Source organism: Medicago sativa, chromosome 5 (genome assembly GCF_051527215.1).
Source record: "Medicago sativa cultivar Bolivia chromosome 5, Bolivia_mono, whole genome shotgun sequence".
Taxonomy (NCBI): Eukaryota; Viridiplantae; Streptophyta; class Magnoliopsida; order Fabales; family Fabaceae; genus Medicago; species Medicago sativa.
The window spans coordinates 58,132,015-58,156,199 of record NC_140753.1 but is presented as its reverse complement, the minus strand read 5'-3'; the positions used below and the strand labels follow the sequence as shown (position 1 = coordinate 58,156,199).

Here is a 24,185-nt window from a genome sequence, read left to right as displayed (position 1 = left end):
AGCCAATGGCTTTTAAACCATTAGGCAACTTGACAAGATCCCAGACTCCATTAGATGTCATTGAATTCATCTCATCTATCATAGCATCATACCATAAATTTGACTCTCTAGAACTCATGGCTTGTGAAAACGTTTCAGGATCATTTTCAGCACCAATATTATAGTACGATTCTTGTAAATATACGACATAGTTACTAGGTATAGCTGACCTTCTCTCTCTAGTAGATTTCCTTAATGTTGGTTCAACATTTTCCGGAGGATCATGTTGCTCAACCATTTGTTCAACAATTTCTGGAAATTCTTGAACATCTTTATTTACTAGATTGTTATCGGCCGCTTGTGGAACTTCAACTGATTGTCTAATACCCATTTGATCTTGAGGGGCACTCTGAATGACAATCAATCTGTCACTTGAAGTGGACGGTTCAGCATCAATTTGACTTTTATCAGAACCAGTGTCCTGAAATTGATTGCTCCCACTAATCAAGTCATTTTCAAGAAACTTTGTATTTCTTGATTCCACAATCCTAGTGCTATGAGATGGACAATAGAACCTATACCCTTTAGAATTTTCGGCATATCCAATGAAATACCCACTTATAGTTCTAGAGTCTAGTTTCTTTTCTTGTGGATTGTAAACTCTTACTTCAGACGGGCATCCCCAAACGCGTATATGACGCAAACTCGGTTTCCAACCTTTAAATAACTCAAACGGTGTCTTTGGGACAGCCTTGGTTGGAACACGGTTCAATATATACACTGCCGTTTTAAGAGCTTCAGTCCACAAGGACTTTGGAAGTCTGGAGTTACTACGCATACTCCTAACCATGTCCATTAAGGTTCGGTTTCTTCTTTCTGACACCCCATTCTGGTCTGGAGAACCAGGCATGGTATATTGGGCAACTATCCCATTTTCTTGAGGAAACTTCGCAAATGGACCCATGGCTTGTCCATCCTCAGTATATCTACCATAATATTCTCCACCTCTATCAGTTCTCACGATCTTAATTTGCTTTTCGCATTGCTTTTCTACTTCAGCCTTAAAAACTTTAAAGGCATCCAATGCTTCATACTTATTATGAAGCAAGTAGACATGCATATATCGTGAGTAATCATCAATGAAAGAGATGAAGTATTTCGGACTTGGTATGTCCATATCTGGACAACATATATCTGAATGTATGATTTCTAATATTTCAGAACTCCTCTTTGCACCTTTCTTATACTTGTTAGTCTGCTTTCCCTTAATGCAGTTTACACAAATTTCAAAATCAGTGAAGTCTAAAGTACCAAGTACTCCATCATTCACTAGTCTTTTGATTCTCTGAATGGAGATATGTCCTAATCTCCGGTGCCACAAAATAGAGGATTCCTCATTTATAACACAACGTTTAGTTCCAGCGTGAACATGCATAACATTATTAGTGGCATTATTTTGCAAATTAATTGAGAAAAGACCATCGGATAATACACCATTTCCAACAAAATTAGATTTATAAAACAAATTGAAAGATGTTTCATAAAAATTGAAAGAGTATCCCAAAGGTACAAGTCTTGAAATGGAAATTAAATTTCTAGAAAAACTAGGAACATAGAAAGTCTTTTCCAAATTTAAAACAAAGCCAATACTTAAAACTAAATTGCATGTTCCAACAGCCTCCACATGAGAACGCATCTTGCTTCCTGAATAGATGCCTTGCTCACTTGGAAGTGGTTTCCTTAGGCTTGTCATACCCTGCAAGGTATTCGAAACATGGATTGTAGAACCAGAATCAATCCACCATGTGTTATAAATAACATTAACGATATTAGACTCATAACAGACAAGTGAGATTGATTTACCTTTGTTTTCAAGCCATTTCTGAAACTTGGGGCAATCCTTCTTCATGTGTCCCTTCTTTTTACAAAAGAAACACTTGGATTCTTTCTTAATTCCACCTTGAGGTGGTATTTTGCCTTTCCCCTTATGTTTCGCTTGATTCATGTTCTTTCTTTCAGTTGCAACAAAAACACTCTCACTTTTTTCCATAGTCAACCTTCCTTCTTCTTGAACACACATGGTCAGGAGTTCATTAATTGACCATTTGTCCTTATGTGTGTTATAAGAAATCTTGAAAGGTCGATATTCAGGTGGAAGAGTGTTCAGAATGTAGTGCACAATAAAAGAATCAGACATATCAACCTCAAGAGTCTTTAGCTGTGCTGCTAAGTCCCTCATTTGCATGATGTGCTCACGCACACCTTTCACAGTGATAAGCTTCATGGATGAAAACTTCATTATAAGGGTGCTAGCAAGTGCCTTATTTGATGTTTTGAATTGTTCATCAATAGCTTTAAGCAATGCTTGGACATTATCATGCTGATCGACACAACCACGGATACTAGCAGAGATGTTGGTCTTTATGAACATCACACTGAGACGGTTAGACCGCTCCTACATTTCATAAAGATCAACGTCTTCCTGAAGGCTAGTTTCAGTAACTGCAGGTGGTTCGTCTTTCCGAATAGCATAATCGATATCCATCCACCCTAAGTGAAGAAGAATTCTCTCCTTCCACACCTTATAGTTTTCACCCCTTAGTTCGGGAATTTCACACTTAAAATCAGAAAAATTCATAGGCTGCATAGCTGCAAAAATTAAACATACATGCTTATAATTAAAATTGAGACTACTAAACAAATATCATGTTTTACCAACGTAAATCATGTTTCAAACTATGAACCTAGTGACATAAAATTTACCTGTGGGCTAAAATTTTATTCAATTAGATTCATATAACCGAATGACAAAACTATCAATTTATGTTCCTTTTTCTAATTCCTGAGGGTAAGTTAGAAAATATAAATTGATATTTCATCCTAATTAATTATACAAAACATAACAAAAATTCCTGTGGGATAAGATTTACCATGTTCAATATAATTAATTACCATCAATGTCACAACTATGATCTTCTTAAACACTTAATATATAATTTTGCATAATTAAAGATGCTGTGGCTACTCCCTAATTAATTAAAATTATATAGATCATCTAGACATTTAACTTAAAATAAATTACATAAACCGTAAGCAATTTATTTTAATGTATACAATTGTATGATTAGGCATAAATATCATACACACATTAGGTGCCATATTGGTAACACACATGAAGTAAGCATGTAATTTTATAACACTACAATGCAGATACCGAATATAACATATAGTGATACAAAAATATATGTTGCACTGCATCATAAAGCTTAAAACAAATAAACAATGACACAATAGCATAGCATTTTATTATTATAATAATAAAATTAATCAATTCAATCAAATTAGTCGCAACAAATTAAAAGTCTACGACAACAGCAGTAGAACAAAAGCAAACCGTAATACCAAATAAATTATGATTATAATATAGGGCACTAAAATTGGTAATGCTGATGCTTGAGTCGGTTGGAGAAAATGGGGCACACCCACAACTGAATTACCGATAGTAATTTTTAAAAAAAAAAATTTATGAGAATGCAGCTTCAACCTCTTGAATGGTCTTTGACCCGATTGAAAACATAGCAGACCCAGTTTTAACAAATTTCAATTTCATAGTCTTTTAACACCAGAATTAAAAATTAAATGCAGAATAATAAGTAAAAACATTTTCTTTATGAATTCAACGTGTTTATGCATCTCAATCGCTCAAAATGAAATTGAAGATTTTCAAAATTCAAAACGTGAAATGGCAAGGCAGAGGCTAAAGTGGGCTCTGATACCACATGTAAGTTATTTCATAAAGAACATAAGAAATAACTACTTAAACAGCGGAAACGTAAATTAAAGGATCAAGGCATACCTCCAGCCATTGCTCTTGTTTGAAGAAGTTGAGGCTCTTCTAAACCTTCCACAATCTCACTTTGATGGTGTAAGTCTTCTGAAAAGAGATGTTAGGCTTAGAGAACCAAAACAAATGAAGTGCACTCCTTTATATAACTTCTGCCATCAAGAAGTTACTGAGCGTGCAAAATAAAACTGCTCCCCACTCACTCATAATGGGCAGTTACTGAATTTAAGGGAAAGAATAAAGACCATTTTTTGATTAATGGGTAATTACCACTATGTGCACTTAGTGGGTAATTACCACTTATTTATTTAAATAAATAAATAACTTAATTAGGGAAAAAATCCAACAGTGGGCAATCTTCCTGGTCCCAACATTTAATTACATGAAATTAATGATGTTTCACAAGCCTTCCTCCTTACAAATTTGAATCCCGTGAAGCAAAACCAAGATTTCCGCATGCTGATTCGAGTAACTAATATTAATTAGAGCTGATAAAATAAAAAAGTGCAACACTATTTTTTTAATGCATTGTTAGTAAACATATCTAGCACAAAATGCCCAAAAAATGAGTTAGGTATCAATATTTTATTTTTTGAACAAGCTAAAATGATATATATATATATATATATAAGATCAAAAGTGAGTCACCCCGCACAAGGTGTGCAAAAGGTGAAACAACCAACAGTATTTACAACAAAACAACCACCTTAATAACGATACTAACAAAGAATAGTAACAAAAAACTAGTGGAGACCCATACACAAAAGGGGATGTTTCCACCAGTCATGGTAACTGTATCTAAAAGCCACCTGCTTTGATTTCACCCAAAAGAATGAATTCAGCTTGATTTTTTCAAGGAGTGTAGAAGAAGCTGACACCGCATTATTGAATACTCGGTTGTTCCTCTCCTTCCACATCACCCACACAGAAGCAAACCAAATCACTCTAAGATAAAAATGTATAAATCTAGGTATCAATATTTAAAATTAATGGAAAATGGTTGTGTCGAGAATTCTGTGACGTTTAATCTTTTAAGTCTAATTAGACTCAAATCAAGTATATTTTGATTATTCTCATTTTTATTTAGAAGATATAAAAAAATACAAATTAAGTTTATTAATTGATTAATGACAAATATTTTTTCGATGAATGAATAGTACATTGCAATGCCTTCTTAAGTGACTTGTTTATAGATAAACATCTTGAATAAAATTGAAGCGTGAAAAAAATTAGTTGGTAGTTTATTCCTTTTTGTATCAAAGATATTAAAAAACATTTGAATTACTTATATAGTCACAAATATTATGTCCCGTGTGTTGTTTATATAATAACTTAAATTAGTATTTTATATCATATGTTGTAGTTCATGGCGGTGCCGCTCAAGGTTAACATTTTTATCTGGCGTTTGTTTGTGAATCGTCCAGCAACAAAGGATAACTTGTTTAAGTATCTTATTTTAATGTTTGATGATACTTTTTGTTGAGTGGATTGTGGCCTTGTGGAGGATAGGGACCACTTATTTTTTTAATTGTGCTTCTTATGGTTGTCTTTAGCTTTTAATTGCCGGTTAGATTTTTACGGCTTTTCATGAAACTTTATTAGATCGTTTTATTAAGTTTGGCGGGTTAGGTGGATTTTCCAAGAATTCTCGTTGGACTTTTAACATCATTTGGATTTCGGTGCTGTATACTATTTGGAAGTAATGCAATGTAATTTTTTTTGGCTTAATTACTCTTTTGGTCTCTTAATTTATTTTTTGGTTCCGTTTTGGTCTCTTAAATATTAAAAGTTTCGTTTCGGTCCCTTAACTTATTTTTGGGTTTTCTTTTGGTCCCTTAACTATTAATAGTTTCGTTTTGGTCCCTTAACTTATTTTTTGGTTTCATTTTGGTCCCTTAACTTATTTTTTGGTTTCGTTTTGGTCCCTATCCTCCAAAACGAAACTTTTAATAGTTAAGGGACCAAAACGAAACCAAAAAATAAGTTAAGGGACCAAAAGAGTAATTAAGCCAAATTTTTTTCGACGGAACAACTTATTTCTTTATCTGAAAAGGTTAAACGCCAAACGTTCTGGTGGTTAAAATTGTACTACATTTTCTTCAATTTTGATTATTCTACTTGGAGGTTGAGCCCTTTATTGTGCTTACAGCCTGTTACGTAATTCTTGATGATTTTCGGGTTTTAGCAACCTGTTGTAGCATGGTTTTTATTGTGTAATTACTGAATTTTCAAGTTTTCTCTAGTACATCTTGTGCTAGAGGAGTTTCTTTTGGTTTATTATATATTCGCTTAGCCTTTAAAAAAAAAAAAACCTTTACACTAGTATATCATAATTATTATAAAAAATAATAACAAATCTAATTATCATAATTATTATAAAAAATAATAACAAATCTAATTAATTGATCAATGATTAAAAAATATGTCCTGAGTAAAAATTATATGTGTCAGCGACTGCTTTAGTGACTCATTTTCGAAAAAAAACAACGCTAAAAAATTGTAGTGTCAAAAAACACTAATTTTTTTTAACCCCTTTAGTTTTTAGAGAAAATGGGGTTCTGATAATCGAGAGTTCGATAGAGAGGTAAGTAAAGTCTAATCCAAAATTGTTCCATCTAAGAATTCAACTCAAAATTCTCTTCAACAATTTATCCTTTGATGGAGGTTATTAACCACTTGAGTCAAATTGTTTGGTTTATTTTAATTAATTCTTTAGTCACAAATATTTGTCTCATACATGGTTTTTATAATAAATTATAGTTAGTAAATTATATTATTCTCATTTCTTTTATTAGAAGATATAAAAATTTCACTAATTAATTAGTGACAAATATTTGATCTGTGTAATAATGGTTTGATCCAACGACACTTTTTAGTGGATCATTTAGAGGACAAAACATGAAAACAATAAAGTGTGCAAAAATTGTAATCGGTGTATTATGATTATTCTCTTTTTTATGTCTAATATATTAAAAAAAAACTTATTATAAGTGATTCTTTAGGTACACACATTTGTTCTATGTATGATTTTTATAATAACCTAAAAACAATGACATTTTTTTTTGACAAACCTAAAAACAATGACATGACAATTTACCATTTTTTATAATAAATAAAAATGAGTTCTATTATAAAATGAGTTATGTCTTAGTGTAAATGGACTAATCACGTTTTCTAAAAGGGCTTAATAAAGATTGTTAATTTTTTTTTTTAAGAAATAAAGATTGTTAAATTAAAAAGTAGATCATTATTTTATGATTTATCAATGTGAAAAATGTGGTCAGCAGTCAGCACACCAAAAACATTGGACAATAGCACAATACTAGTCCATGTCAACTTTTTACCAACTTCTCCCTCAAAAAACACAAGCAAGTCCTAATTAATTAATTAATAATATATTGAACACTTTTATTCAAATTTAAACTCAAAATTTTATAATTGTGTGTTAGTTTCAGAAAATATTTACCACTGTTTTTAAGAAAAAAAATCATAATACAAATGCACAATTGCTAGCGTAAGTTCAATTTTATAATAAAATTTACTTACAATTTATAAGCAAAAGTTTATCAAAGAAAGCTAATGTATTTGATTGAAAAATTAAATCAAATACATCATTTTTTTGACTATTTTTTCCTTCATAGATTTGAAATCGAAGTAGTACGTACTATCTACTAATTGCATAATTTCACTAGAACTCAATTATCCAATTTATAAGAGGTAGGAGTCAATAGAAGTCTACGAGTGCATATAACATGAAAATGATATATGAGCGCACCCATATCCATGCAAATATCTGATATACGAGTTAAGATCGTCTTCATTTGTTAAAAATAAATGGATAATGTCATTTAGTGAGAGGTAGATACAAAAAAGTATGAAGTGCGTTCTACTACTATTAATTATTTTTAAACTTCTTTATGTCTTTATCTCTCCAAATGAAAAAAATGGAGAGATTAATAAATAGAGAGGATCCTGACTCCTAATATACATGGTACTTGGTACTTAGTAGGTTTTGAGATATCTGGGATATTGCATATATTTATGAATGTCATTTTTTTTCTTAAATGCGTTCTAAAAAAAAATATTTACTTTCTGTAAGCATGTACAACTTATTCGTCATCTTTTACAACACAAAAAGTATTAACACATGAAATTATTAATATATTGCACTATCACTTTGACAACAAAATTACTAATCAAACAATAATAAAAAAAATAAATTTATGTAAACAAACTCACAATAGCTAAGTTAATATCATAAAATGACAAAATACTCACGAATCACGGAAAAATGTAATAACAAAAATGTTAAAACCACTTATTCAAATAAAATGGAAGAAAGCTAATGTAGATGGCCAAAGAAGGAAGAGAGGCCTAAAGAAACGTTGTTGATAAATGGATAGATATTATATTTTATGGATATATCTCAATCATAGACCTTAACCCTAAAATTGGTGTTATCTTGTAGTCACTAAAACCAGCCAAAGATATCAATTTCACCCATTCCTTCTCGTTTCTCTCTTTTCCTGTTAGTAGGGCCATCATCAACATATCAAAGAAGAGTTGTGTTTCAACTGATTCATTGTTCCCTTCCTTCTCACAATCCAACACCATGTCTATGATAACCACCTTCCCTACTTTACCTTTCTTTGATATTGCATCCTTACAATTCTTTAAAATCTTCAAACATTGCTCGTCGTTCCAGTCATGCAATATCCACTGCAATTTCATTAAGAGTTTGTTTGAGTTATGAAAGAAAGATAAACAAAAGAGAATAAATTAATGTGAAAAAGAAGAGAAAGTATAAGGAGAATATAATGGGACGATTATTAGTACCTAATAGGGCAAATTAAAATGTAGGAGAAGTGGACTAAGGCTAAGGTAGGAGCAGAATGGACTTGTCCAATGAGTGGTATAAAGTGGTATGGGTTAAGACATAAAAAAATGTAGGAGATCTATCTATGATTTGTTCTTTGTTACTATTCCTTTTGTCTCATAATGAATGACATTTTTAATAATTTTACACAACTAGAAAAATTGTATAACTGAAAGAAAGAGAAAAATGTTTTTGCTAAAGTATTCTTATCAAGTATTGGTCTATTCACATTGAAAGATAATGAATTGAAAGTGATGCATTGAAAATTGGAAAATGCTCAATCCAGCGACAAAGAAAATCACGAGAGCATCCCGACCAGCTGTATTCTGGTAACAGCCTGAAAGCTATGTGGGTCCTGTTTTTTTGTTTTTGTTTTTGTTATCAAAGACTTTTTGCTGTCGGGATACATTCGCGAGAAAATTCTCGCGATGTATAGCAATGTTGTTGAAAATTAGATTGTATAATTGAAAAAAGATCTGGCTAATTAAATTGCACTTTTGACCTCTTAAATTTCATAAAATGGCGATTTTAGCTCCTAAACTTTCAAAATAACACTTTTAGCCTCCTCAAGTTTAACCATATTTGAAAATGTGATGGCCCCCTTGATTTTGACTACGTCAACGTCGGTGTTGGGGGTCAAAATCGTCAGTTTATGTAAGTTGGGGGGTCAAAAATGCAATTTAGTCAAATAATAAAATACACATGTAGCATCAGAGTCCTCAAATTTGATGTCCACGTATGCGTTGGATTGGTCAAAATCAAGGGGACATCACTTTTGCAAAAATGGCTAAGTTGGGGGACAAAAGTGCTATTTTGAAAATTTGAGACTAAAATCAACGGTTATTGAAAGTTGGAAGGTCAAAAGTGAAATTTAGCCAAATGATAACTATTACTGTATTGAAAACTGAAAGTGGTCATCCATTTTTGAACAAATTATTTTTATAAATGAATCACTCATCATGGAAAGGAGGAGTTACATTTCCCCTTCTATAATAAATTAACCACTAACATTTATTTATAAAAGTTGACAGCGAACTTAATGTACATCCTCATTTCGACAAAAAAATCATTCAAAAATGGATTGATCTAACCCTAAAAAATAATTATTTGATTGTTTTCCTCTATGGAATTTCTGATCAACTTTTTTTGGGATCTCGTGATAACACATCCTTAAACTCAAACACATTCTTAATTCCTACTTATTCCCTCCCTATTTAACTATAAGTCATTTTTTCATTTTCACACATATAAAAGAATATAGTTAGTTTTATTTTAAAAAGAGAAATTATGAATGATTTTAAAAAAATATCCCTCATTGATGACATCGGAAAAAAGATTAAAAAATTGAAGGAAGAGAGAATAATATATAGTAAAGGGTACGATAGAAAAAGAAACTTTAATGATGCAATGATATTGCAAATTGACATATAATAAAACACATTTTTTCTAAAATTACGGACAGTGTACCAAATAAGCAAATTATCTATGGAGTTTCTATGAATATTTCAACATTTTTACCTTCAACAAAATTGCATCCGCGGGCGGAATTTCTTTAAACATGTCTCCACCAACATATCTTAGCTTTTCACTTCCTTGCAAGCCATCAACAACATGTGGGAGATCAAACACAATGCACTCCATTTGTGGGAATGATTTGGAAAGAGTCTTTGCCATGGTCCCCGTACCTCCTCCAACATCAACCAACGACTCAACTTCATTGAACACTCCCTTGCACTTCTCAACCAGCAAATCGGAAACTAATCTAGTATCATTTGCCATTGACTCGTTAAATAAGTTGTTAATTTCGGAGTCACGTGCAGCGTACTCCCATGTCGACATCCCATGTGTCGTCTCAAATGTGTTAGTATCATCATTTTTTAACCAAGTAGAGAATTGATGCCATGGATTCATCATAACTGGATTGACCATTGCGTGCACGTATGGTGCCACACTCATTGGATTGTCCTTAAGTAATAGTTTAGATGCATCGGTTAACATATACTCAATTTCTAGCTCATTTTCTATAACGTTTTTTTGAGAGAAGAAGCCAGAGTGAGTCATGATTCGCATCAAGCGATGGATGCCATGGTTTTTTGAAGGGTGGATTGATAATGAAGAAATGAGTTTTGAGACTGGCATGGGTTTGCCATAGTTGTGTATGATATCCGGTATGCCTAAGTCAACTACACATTTAAGTGACATAGAATTTATGAAGTTAAACATGTGATTCCATACATGGCTTTGAGCTTTGAGCAAATTGGAAGCAACCTGCTCTATATTTTGGGATTCCATACTTACTTGCTACTTGAATTCTATTAGCAAGTTTTGAACTATATATGGATTGGAGGAGCCTAACATTTTTAGGTCTATATATATAGACATGTGATTTAGCAATTTTTTTATAAATCAGTCACAAATTCATTTGCTGACAAATTTAGTGACAAATTTAGGACAGATTTTCAATTCAGTCAAAAACTTACTCCCTGTATACCAAATTTTTAATACATTTTTTTAATTATAAATCCAAATTTTTAATTCATATAACCGGTGACTATAGACTTTGTATAATATACCCACATTATTAATCCTATTATTTTTTTGACTAAAAATGAGCACTTTGTTGTAATTTTATAACACTATTATCTGGCGATATCATCATGGCTAGCTGTCTATTATTGCCAAGACTTGTTTAGTTTAATCCAAGCATGCAACTTGTTTGCACTTCTATTTTTTGTGGGAAACTGGTTTGCACTTCTTGAACTGAATTTTTAATATATAAAAGACAAAATTACGTTTGTTGTACCTTAAATTTAACCTATTTCCATTATTGGTTCATTATTTTATTTTCTTCAATTTGATCCTTAAAATCGAAATGTATACTACATTGTAGTCTTGTTTTTTAACCTCTATTATCGTTGCTGATAAAAGAATTTAGAAGTTATACAACGGATGGCGTTTAGAGGATGCGTTTATAATGAATAGTTGATAAGTTAGTTGATAACGGATAAGTTAACTAATTTAATTTGTATTTTTTGATAAAATTAAGAGTTGAACTGGCCAATAGATATGAAATGACAAAGAAAATATATGTTTAATTGATATTTAATTTTTATTATCAATTAAGATAACATGGGTAAAATTGAGAGAGAGAAAAATGTTAAGTTATAAACTTATTGAATTAATGCATGTTTGGATTGGCTTATTTGAGTTTATCTACTAATGTAAGTTTGATGAGACTATTTGGGTGAACTTACAAAAGCAGCTTATGTCGTTTTTCATGACCTTTTTTCAGCTTATTTTGATAAGTTCTCCAAGATAGCTTATGACAACATAAAATAGGATATACGAAAATAATTTAATTTAAAATCATCTTTTACTATAGAAATAGCTTATGTAAGCTTATACATAAGCACTTACCATGACAAGCACTTGTGCTATAAGCAGTAAATAAGTGCTTTGTCCAAACATGTATATTTTTATCACAAAACACTACAAGCTTTAAAAATAAGCTATAAACTCTCGAGAAAATGACAGTTAACAAACAAGTCTTTTTTAGTTATATGAACTTATAAGCTTTAAGGTGGTATATTGTGCTTGCTTAATACACCCTTAAACTTTATAAAATTGTTAGATAAATTTATATTAACTTTTTCTTGGTAAGGCAAATTCAATAAGTTAAATAACTTTTTCTTAAAAAAATAAAATCATAAAAAAATTATGTTCTCATCTTCATCCCCTTAAACTTTTTCTTTCTATACAAACTCATAACTACTCAAATTTTGTTTTTAAGGATCTATAGATGTAGGAAAATGGATTTTGATATAGTGAAGTTGTGTTTAAAATGCTGAAATGAATATTCTTAAATAAAGAGAAATATAAATTTAATGAATTTTGTTTAAATAAAGAGAAAATATAAATACATATTTTTTCCTTCAAAAAATAAATACATATTTTTATTTACAGTCTAATATTTACAACACTCTCCCTCAAGCTATTGAATGAATGTTTATCTTTCATAACTTGCAAGCAAGTTGACAGAATCTTTAAGTTGGTAAGTTCTTTGTTGATGTATATGTTAACCGATTCCTTAGTTATCAATTCCTTGTCCAACTTCTCTTTGATGAAATATTAGACAATCTCAATGTATTTTGTCCTTGTCATGTTAAATTCTTCAAACATGACAACTTGTTTAGTTTAATCCAAACGTGCAACTTGTTTGCACTTCTTGTAGTATATTTTATGGGAAACTCGTTTCCACTTCTAGAACAGTACTATTAATATACTAAAAGACAAAATTAAGTTTGTTGTACTTTGAATTTAACCTATTTCCATGTTCGGTTCTTTATTTGTTATTCTTCAACTTGAACTTTCAAATCTAAAAATGTCACGTCGTAATATTCTTTTCTTTTTTAAATTCCATCAAACTATGTTGATAAAATATAACGGATAACTGATAAGCTTTACTTATAACGAATTGTCTTGGATGGTTGATAAGCTAGTAAAATTATGTGCATAATGTTATTAAAAAAGATCATCTCAATGACAACGAAGTTTTCAGAACTCAACCCTTAAGTTCTGAATTCCCAAACTGAAAGAATATAATTGCTTGTTTATTTCATTAACAACATTGTGGTTATATACACCAATTACAATAGTTGACTTAGTCTATAATTATGGTGGTAACCGAAACTAATTAACTCAGTATTATATTGTGAGATATGCTACTTATTGCTATTTACATATAATATATTTACATATATTCTAACACACCCCGCAGTCGAAACGGGAGGTTGTCGTGCGCTGAGACTGTTCCAAAAATCCTCAAACAAAACCAAGGGAAGGCCCTTTGTAAAAATATCTGCAATCTGGTAGCGTGAGGGGGCGTGCAGGACTCAAACTTTCCCACGATCAACTTTTTCGCGAACAAAATGAATATCCATCTCGATATGTTTAGTGCGCTGATGTTGAACTGGATTTCCAGAGAGATAAATCGCACTAACATTATCACAATACACCAAGGTAGCCTTTCGAATAGGACAGTGAAGCTCAAGAAGAAGATTACATAACCAACATGACTCGGAACCACATTGGCAACGCCTTTGTATTCCGCTTCCGCACTAGAACGTGACAAAGTAGCTTGCCGTTTGGCGGACCAAGAAATTTATTTTTCCGAAGGGAATCAACAACAGGTGCCCTCGGATGACCTAAACGAGCATGCCACAAAGATGGTGCTAAAGCTGCAAAAGTAGATGGTGAAATGGCTTGGCTGGTGGTGATGGGATGTAATATCCCGTCTGTTAGTATCAGAATATTACCAGTCGATCGTGTCAGAGGATTAATGTTACGGAAAGAAAGTTTGACGGAAATGTTTATTACGTGATGTTAGCTTATTACGGATAAAGTATCAGTGTCGTATTAAACACGTTTAAGACAAGGGCAATTTGGTAATTGCACACAAAAAGATATTTATTTGGTTTTGGTCCAAAATATCTCATTTTCCCTTATCCTTTCTCACTCTAGGTTTTGGGAAAGATTTTCCTCTCCCTTCTCTCTACTCTCACGCCCTCTCTCTCTTCTCCTCTTCCACAATCCTCTCCAAATCTTCTTCCAAATTAAGATATATGTTGTGCAAGTTTCTCTCAAGAGTTTATGGTGCTTGGAAGCTTGGATTGGGATGTTACCACTACTCCTTCTTTTCACCAAAAGAATTTTAAGAAGTTGGAAATAGAAGCAAGAACTTGTTCATGATGTGGTTCTTCATGATCAAGAATCAAAGAGAAAGATGGAATAAGTGTGATAGATGAGCTAAGATCATGGTTTGGTGTTAAATCAAGAGCTAGGGTTTTGATTTACTTAAGCTTCAATTCTTCTTTCCTTCATGAAGCTAGGGTTTGGTTATTGATTAAGAAGCTAGGGCTTTGGTTGCTAGAGCAAGGAAGCTTATGTTGAGCATGTATCATGGAATTGATGAATCAAGATCAAGAATTAGAGTTTGATGATGTGAAGTGAAGATGATACATGGAGGCTTGGGAATCAAGTGCAAATCTTGTTTAGGTGAGTTCCTTAAATAGTATTCCTACCTTTGGGATTATGTATATGACTTGTAAGGATAATATGAAAATTTTAGGGTTTTTATGTATGAGATCAGTTGCCTTTTATGTCATGCTTGCTAAACATGTGAACATTTCCTATAAAGATGTTTTACAGGTTTTATATGATCCATAGAGTCACAATAAGCTTAGGGACACTTGGTTTTGAGGTTTTTGGGTCAAAAATACCATTTTTGAAGGTGCTGGACTGTCACAACTCGCCACAGCGAGCAAATACTCGCCATGGCGAGCTAGGCCACAGAACAGGGGGTCCTGCTCGCCCCCAACTCGCCACAGCGAGCAGCTGCTCGCCTCCCACACACCACTTACTCGCCTAGGCGAGTAGACAGTGAGAAATCTCGCTGTTTGCTCGCTTCAGGCAGTTCTGGCGTTTCGCGGAGCGTTTTCTTTGTGCAGTCTTTTTAAGAAAGTAAGCCCCTCAAACAAAGGTCCTATTTGATAATCTTTTAAAAGGTTTTCTTGAGTATGAAGCAAGTATTTAACATGTTGGTAAAGCATGGCATACGAGAGAAAAATACGATATAAGTCGGGTAGCGATCTAAGCTTTAAGGAAGGGAATGAAGGTAGAGCCTCGACATAGTTTGTTGAGAACTAGAGTGCTATGCATGAGTCCTAAGTATGTTAAGACGCGAAGTGTTTAGTGTATTCTCTTCGCATATGAATAAGAACTACCTTGCAAGCATGTTAAGTCGTGATTAGAAAAGTTATCCCTTCACTGTGTATGAATACGAATATGTAGGTAGTTTGCCTTTAAACGGGTAGATCACGGACCCGTGGTAAACGAGCAAGTATGTATAGGTTTAACCTAGTATGTATATATGAAAGACTATGATATATGTGTAGTTTACCACACATAGGATCGCTTAAGGATCCGTGGTAAATGAGTATGTAAGACGTAGGTGTCGTGAGAACGGGATAAGCTTCCTTCAGGGGGGCCCGCACGTCACTGAGGGAGCCCGATATTTTCCTTAGATAGGTCTTTATCGGTTATGTATGGGATAGTATTCGGACTACTCCACCCGAAACTATCCGTAAAATGAATCAAGATAATTATGTTTGTTCAATGCTAACAAATATGTATGATTATGATACGACGTTAGATATGTATAAGTTATGAATAGAACAAGTTATGAATGATTGCCGATGACGATCTTAGGTTTCCCCTAATCGTCCGGTATAGGAAACATGTCATGAACATGTTATGCTTAGGCCTCGATGTATGTATCATATCTTGGCATAGCGGATTTAGGTTCCCCTCTTCCGCCATGACACGTATAAGTAAGCAAGACCTATAACAAGTTAAGATGAATTTAAGACGGCCTTAGTATGCACAACCATCTAAGCATGCAAGTCCCCACACACGTATAATCAACCGGCAGGTTGTATTGTAGACACGTGGTGACCGTACGTTTCCCCCAAGGTTACCTATAGCCTAGGGTTAGGTGGAACTCACTGAGACATTATGTCTCATCCCAATCCTTATTTGTTTCAGATAAACAGGATGGTAAGGAAAGCTAGTAGCTGGATGGATATTTCAGCAAGTGTTCGTTCGTACCTGCTGCAGGATGCTATGGATTTCAAGGATGCACAAATTATGTTTTGGTCAAGTTATGTCATAGTTTTATTGTACGAACACTTATGGTTGTATAAGATGCTTATTTATCATGTATAAAGTTGTAAATTTTTAATGTATCCAGTATCAAGTTAATGCACATGCTAAACTTTCTAGATACGTTTAGTATGGGTGTTGTAACACCCCGTTTTCCCAACATAAAAATTTCATAAATAAATCAGAGTTTTTCAACATAAAACGGAATGTCACATTCTTTTCTTAAAAATCATAAATGGAATAAATAATAATTTATCCTTAAAAAAATCATTCAACATAAGTATTTATAAACTTTGCAGCGGAATTAGTTCAACATCATAAAAATAGTCTTTGGCACCAGGGCCTCATCATAAAAGTCTCATAGATTGTCTAAACATCATGATTTGTTCAATCCGACAACTTCATTATAATTCTCATAAAAACAATACGTAAGGAATAGAAAGTAAAGACATAATCCCCATCCCGTTACGTATCAGAGCATCCTAGACGACACGATGTGAGGAGTCTACTCACGAACACAGCTAGTCTTTATTACCTGCACATTACCCACGGTCGAGGCAACATATACGCAGAAGGGGTGAGATTTCTCAAACAATAATATTAAGCTCATTAATCATAAATTACATTTAACAATATAAACATCTTATAATTTAACAATTATAATCAAGTACATAGACATCATCATTTCATCTTAGCAATATATCATCATATAGCAGTCACAATCATCGTCACATATCATCATACTAAAAGGCATCACAAAGTAATTCGTTAAAACATCACAACTTAACAACTTGACTTGACAATGCATCTAGACTCGACTATGCAACTCTTAACGTCTTAAACCATCTCGAATCATCATGAAATGCAAATGCATGTGGTACCAATCTAGGGCATAAGCCCTCATCGTCGTGGTTGAGCATAAGCTCTCATCGTCGTGGTTGAGCATAAGCTCTCATCGTCGTGGTTGAGCAAAAGCTCCATCGTCGTGGTTGAGCAAAAGCTCCAGGGCATCAAGCCCTCAACTTTGAATGAGTATGCATGGACTCAACATCTTACGTCTTAGAACTTCATGAACATCTTATAACTCTTTGACTTAGACCGACACTTACATCTTAAATAAGACTCAGCAGTATACGCAGCATATAAATAATTCATCTCATATCAGCATCATAGTACAACAGCATCAATGATAATCAACAACATCTTAAACATCGCATCAACATAAGCATCATAATTAACACATATAGTGCATAAATAACAATGTCACATCATTAATAATCTTAGTCATCTTAACTTAGGCTTCCTGGACAGCTTCTAATAATCTAGACATCCTTCCTTTCCTACTCCGAGTTCATCTTAAAACTACACGATCTTTAAATAGTAACACATCTTTATAAGACTTGACAATTACTCATCTTTAAATAACTCGACAAATACACATATTTAAATCACTACTTCAAATATCACATCATTATATGGCATATCTTTAAATCACACATCTTCAAATAGCACATATTTTTATAACACATCTTAAAAGCACACATCTTTAAATCAAATATCTTCAAATAATACATCTTTTACATCATTAAATAGCATATCAATACACATTAATTTAATTATTCAATCAAAACCTACAACCATGGCCGTGAGATTCGAATAAATTGTGTTACACACTACTCTCTTGTTTGTCTACACTTCATATTAATTGGGTTTTAATTAATTAATTAGAGGCTAGCATATAAGAGTTAGTCCCTATCCAAACAAGTAGATCCAAGAGAGGATCAGAGCCACCCCAAGGCTATTAAGACACGTAAAAACAAAATCAATATATTAAACCAATATGTTAATTAATAGATTATAATTAAGTTGAAAAGAAACAGTAATAAGAGTTCGCTTCCTCAAAAAAAATATTAAGAGTTTGGTAGCATCTTATAAGCATATGAGGCTCTGAGCTAGTTAATTAAGCTACTCAACTATTGCTAGATATTATTATCATTTTCTCTAACGTGATTAAAACCTACCTATACGTTTACTATACTATACTATAGCAGCAAAAGAAAAATCATGGTAAGGGTTCAACTTCAAAGTTCTGAACATACAGGACCTAAAACACCATATCGTATATGTTATGCTATTCATGGATTTTCACTCGCTTTTACTCGTATACTCAAAACACAACATAACCGTGAATCAAATACAAATTTAGTTCATACCAATAATGAATTTAGAGACAAGACTAGACCCAAGATCATAGCAGCAAATTAGACCACGTATTTAACATAAATTATAATGGAAAACAACGGAAAATAAAAGCCCTTCACTACCTACATGTTCATACCACCCTAATTCTTAAAATCTCACAAATTCATCCTAAATCATGTTAGATGCAATCTAATGAATCACAGACTTAATATTAGTGAAAGATAGTCTCACCCTTACCTTAGATTGTTTTTCTGAAATCAAAAGTAGCGTTCTTCTTTCCTAAGGTCTTCTCATCTTCTCTTGACTTTTCTCTCCTCTTCTCTTCTTTCTTGTTCTCCTCTTTTCCAAAAAGCGGTTTCCGGTAAACTCTTTCTAACCTAAGCTTCTCTATTTATAATACTAAACGCTCTTCCTAAATCTATTTTGGCCCAACAACTTATTCTTCTTTCTATTCTAACCCCCTTCTTATTTCTCTTACACCTCAAAACTACTCTATTCCTCATAATCTTATTTATTTCTAAATTAAATATATCTCTCCCCCACTTAATAATAATAATACATCAATAACAAATATATCTATAACAAATAACAAATATATTTCTACACCAAATAACAAATATATCTATAACAAATAACAAATATATTTCTACACCAAATAACAATTATATTATGCTAGTAAATACCAACATATAACATAACAAAATATCACATAAATCATGTAAATCATACCAATCGTATAAATATATTCTAAAACTAATTAAAATAATTAAATAAAAAGGAGGGCGTTACAACTCTCCCCAACTTAAAAGAATTTCGTCCTCGAAATTCAAGCACAAGAGAAAATAAATTTAGTCATTACTTCTTCAAACAAAACACAAAAACCACATCAAGTTAGTCAGTTAAACATGATCACATAAAAAACATAACTACTAACTAGAAAACATGACGACACGACACAACGACTCATCTACTTGGCCGGACGGACCGACCTGCTCTGATACCAATTGTAACACCCCGTTTTCCCAACATAAAAATTTCATAAATAAATCAGAGTTTTTCAACATAAAACGGAATGTCACATTCTTTTCTTAAAAATCATAAATGGAATAAATAATAATTTATCCTTAAAAAAATCATTCAACATAAGTATTTATAAACTTTGCAGCGGAATTAGTTCAACATCATAAAAATAGTCTTTGGCACCAGGGCCTCATCATAAAAGTCTCATAGATTGTCTAAACATCATGATTTGTTCAATCCGACAACTTCATTATAATTCTCATAAAAACAATACGTAAGGAATAGAAAGTAAAGACATAATCCCCATCCCGTTACGTATCAGAGCATCCTAGACGACACGATGTGAGGAGTCTACTCACGAACACAGCTAGTCTTTATTACCTGCACATTACCCACGGTCGAGGCAACATATACGCAGAAGGGGTGAGATTTCTCAAACAATAATATTAAGCTCATTAATCATAAATTACATTTAACAATATAAACATCTTATAATTTAACAATTATAATCAAGTACATAGACATCATCATTTCATCTTAGCAATATATCATCATATAGCAGTCACAATCATCGTCACATATCATCATACTAAAAGGCATCACAAAGTAATTCGTTAAAACATCACAACTTAACAACTTGACTTGACAATGCATCTAGACTCGACTATGCAACTCTTAACGTCTTAAACCATCTCGAATCATCATGAAATGCAAATGCATGTGGTACCAATCTAGGGCATAAGCCCTCATCGTCGTGGTTGAGCATAAGCTCTCATCGTCGTGGTTGAGCATAAGCTCTCATCGTCGTGGTTGAGCAAAAGCTCCATCGTCGTGGTTGAGCAAAAGCTCCAGGGCATCAAGCCCTCAACTTTGAATGAGTATGCATGGACTCAACATCTTACGTCTTAGAACTTCATGAACATCTTATAACTCTTTGACTTAGACCGACACTTACATCTTAAATAAGACTCAGCAGTATACGCAGCATATAAATAATTCATCTCATATCAGCATCATAGTACAACAGCATCAATGATAATCAACAACATCTTAAACATCGCATCAACATAAGCATCATAATTAACACATATAGTGCATAAATAACAATGTCACATCATTAATAATCTTAGTCATCTTAACTTAGGCTTCCTGGACAGCTTCTAATAATCTAGACATCCTTCCTTTCCTACTCCGAGTTCATCTTAAAACTACACGATCTTTAAATAGTAACACATCTTTATAAGACTTGACAATTACTCATCTTTAAATAACTCGACAAATACACATATTTAAATCACTACTTCAAATATCACATCATTATATGGCATATCTTTAAATCACACATCTTCAAATAGCACATATTTTTATAACACATCTTAAAAGCACACATCTTTAAATCAAATATCTTCAAATAATACATCTTTTACATCATTAAATAGCATATCAATACACATTAATTTAATTATTCAATCAAAACCTACAACCATGGCCGTGAGATTCGAATAAATTGTGTTACACACTACTCTCTTGTTTGTCTACACTTCATATTAATTGGGTTTTAATTAATTAATTAGAGGCTAGCATATAAGAGTTAGTCCCTATCCAAACAAGTAGATCCAAGAGAGGATCAGAGCCACCCCAAGGCTATTAAGACACGTAAAAACAAAATCAATATATTAAACCAATATGTTAATTAATAGATTATAATTAAGTTGAAAAGAAACAGTAATAAGAGTTCGCTTCCTCAAAAAAAATATTAAGAGTTTGGTAGCATCTTATAAGCATATGAGGCTCTGAGCTAGTTAATTAAGCTACTCAACTATTGCTAGATATTATTATCATTTTCTCTAACGTGATTAAAACCTACCTATACGTTTACTATACTATACTATAGCAGCAAAAGAAAAATCATGGTAAGGGTTCAACTTCAAAGTTCTGAACATACAGGACCTAAAACACCATATCGTATATGTTATGCTATTCATGGATTTTCACTCGCTTTTACTCGTATACTCAAAACACAACATAACCGTGAATCAAATACAAATTTAGTTCATACCAATAATGAATTTAGAGACAAGACTAGACCCAAGATCATAGCAGCAAATTAGACCACGTATTTAACATAAATTATAATGGAAAACAACGGAAAATAAAAGCCCTTCACTACCTACATGTTCATACCACCCTAATTCTTAAAATCTCACAAATTCATCCTAAATCATGTTAGATGCAATCTAATGAATCACAGACTTAATATTAGTGAAAGATAGTCTCACCCTTACCTTAGATTGTTTTTCTGAAATCAAAAGTAGCGTTCTTCTTTCCTAAGGTCTTCTCATCTTCTCTTGACTTTTCTCTCCTCTTCTCTTCTTTCTTGTTCTCCTCTTTTCCAAAAAGCGGTTTCCGGTAAACTCTTTCTAACCTAAGCTTCTCTATTTATAATACTAAACGCTCTTCCTAAATCTATTTTGGCCCAACAACTTATTCTTCTTTCTATTCTAACCCCCTTCTTATTTCTCTTACACCTCAAAACTACTCTATTCCTCATAATCTTATTTATTTCTAAATTAAATATATCTCTCCCCCACTTAATAATAATAATACACCAATAACAAATATATCTATAACAAATAACAAATATATTTCTACACCAAATAACAAATATATCTATAACAAATAACAAATATATTTCTACACCAAATAACAATTATATTATGCTAGTAAATACCAACATATAACATAACAAAATATCACATAAATCATGTAAATCATACCAATCGTATAAATATATTCTAAAACTAATTAAAATAATTAAATAAAAAGGAGGGCGTTACAGGTGTTACATGGGATAAAGGTCTCCCCGACTCTCACATCTCATTAGACGCATCCCCGTCTGGAAATCCTTCACAGAAAAACCAAAAGGGTCAAATTGAACAGAAACCGAATTATCAGTTGTAAACTTTCTAACTGACACTAAGTTTTAATAAGTTGAGGAGAATGCAGGACATTTTTCAAGGTTAAGGGAGGATTTGGGAAAGACAAATTTGTGTGACAGTAAACCCGAATTGGAATTGAATGACCATTACCAACAATGATGCCACGATTATTGCTCAAATTAAAATATGACGAGAGATTACCTTGCTCAGAACTCATGTGGGACGTGGCACCAGTGTCCATGTAACAATTTGGATCCGTAGGATTGAGCCCAAGAGTGTGCATCGCTGCCTCAATGTCAGTTGGTGTGGGCGGAGCTGCTGTCGTGTATGCTTGTGGTGGTTTTGACCCAAGGATGCCTGGCTAGTGTTGTTGTGCGTGTTGCCCATGTTGGAAATCGGGTCTGGCCCATGGTGAGGAGGGGTATGGGCAAGGTGGCATACCCCACGACATCCAAGGCCACTGCCACTGTCCGGCAGACCAATGTTGCTGCCTCGATCGATGTTGACCGTATTGTTGCTGGTCGCCACCGTTTCGGTTGCCACCACGACCACCACCGCGGTTGTTCTTGCCCCTTCCGCGGCCACCATTGTTCTTGCCACTGTTGTGACGATTCTGACCATTTTTACCGCCATGATTATTACGGTTTTGATGGTAATTTTTAGAGAGGGAGGGACTATCACCAGTGTTGTGACGATTCCTTCGATTTGCCTGTCGTCGGTGGGATGATGTGGTGGAGGACCTTGTGAGATCGTGTATGAATCTTGAACAGTTCTGCCCATGTCGCATATTGGACGTTTTCGATCTCAAGAGTGATGGAGATATGGTTCTTGATATTAGAAACAGCAAGAGCCGGGTGGAATTTGGTAGATTCAGTCGCGGGGGGTTGACATGATAGAAGTAGAGAAGGGAGGAGAAGAGAGCTAGGGTGCGGCGGAAGCAATATGAATCGTACCCTAGACTTGTGATACCATGAAAGAATATAATTGCTTGCTTATTTCATTAACAACATTTTGGTTATATACACCAATTACAATAGTTGACTTAGCCTATAATTATGGTGGTAACCGAAACTAATTAACTCAGTATCATATTGTGAGATATGCTACTTATTGCTATTTACATATAATATATTTACATATACTCTAACACAAACTAATAACTAGTTTGCATTTTTCATAGATCTCTTTGTGATTTAAGTTGGCCCCTTAGGCCAAGTATGACAGGATTACAAGAGCTTAGTTTGCTCCTTGAATAAAACACATAACAAATATTTGAAGCAAAAATAAAAGGGAAAGAGAAAAAAAATACAAAATTAGATTGAACAAACCCATTTTTTTTTTTGAAAGATGAACAAACCCATTTACGATATATTTTTTTCCTGCACCTTGATAGGGATTAAAGGTAAGGAATTTGAATTGAGATGGTTTTAGTAGTTATACTGATTCTTGAAAACTAAATGTGAAGAAACTTCCATATGCAAAACCAAAAACTTGAAGGAAAATAACCAAGATCCAAACCCAAAATAATCTAGTTTAAGACTATTTTGTTTATATATAATATAGATTTCATTAAATATATAATGTCAATTGAACTAGTTTTATTAAT

General features: G+C 33.0%; 1 protein-coding gene and 1 pseudogene across 2 annotated transcripts; both read right to left on the bottom strand.

Annotated features, from left to right (window-relative positions):
• Window positions 1-1,475: 1,475 nt before the first annotated feature.
• Window positions 1,476-3,936, bottom strand: LOC146923453 (uncharacterized; annotated as a pseudogene). Its single transcript, XR_015010906.1, has 3 exons — window positions 3,836-3,936; window positions 1,843-2,628; window positions 1,476-1,735 (listed from the first exon to the last, which is right to left on the bottom strand). The product of XR_015010906.1 is annotated as an uncharacterized LOC146923453 (transcript).
• Window positions 3,937-8,043: 4,107 nt separating this feature from the next.
• On the bottom strand, window positions 8,044-11,040 carry LOC146923452 (putative O-methyltransferase 3). The gene is made up of 2 exons (XM_085708636.1): window positions 10,218-11,040; window positions 8,044-8,542 (listed from the first exon to the last, which is right to left on the bottom strand). Exons 1-2 carry the CDS (start codon window positions 10,989-10,991, stop codon window positions 8,237-8,239), a joined length of 1,080 nt encoding a protein of 359 aa, XP_085564762.1. The 5' UTR covers window positions 10,992-11,040; the 3' UTR covers window positions 8,044-8,236.
• Window positions 11,041-24,185: the final 13,145 nt, after the last annotated feature.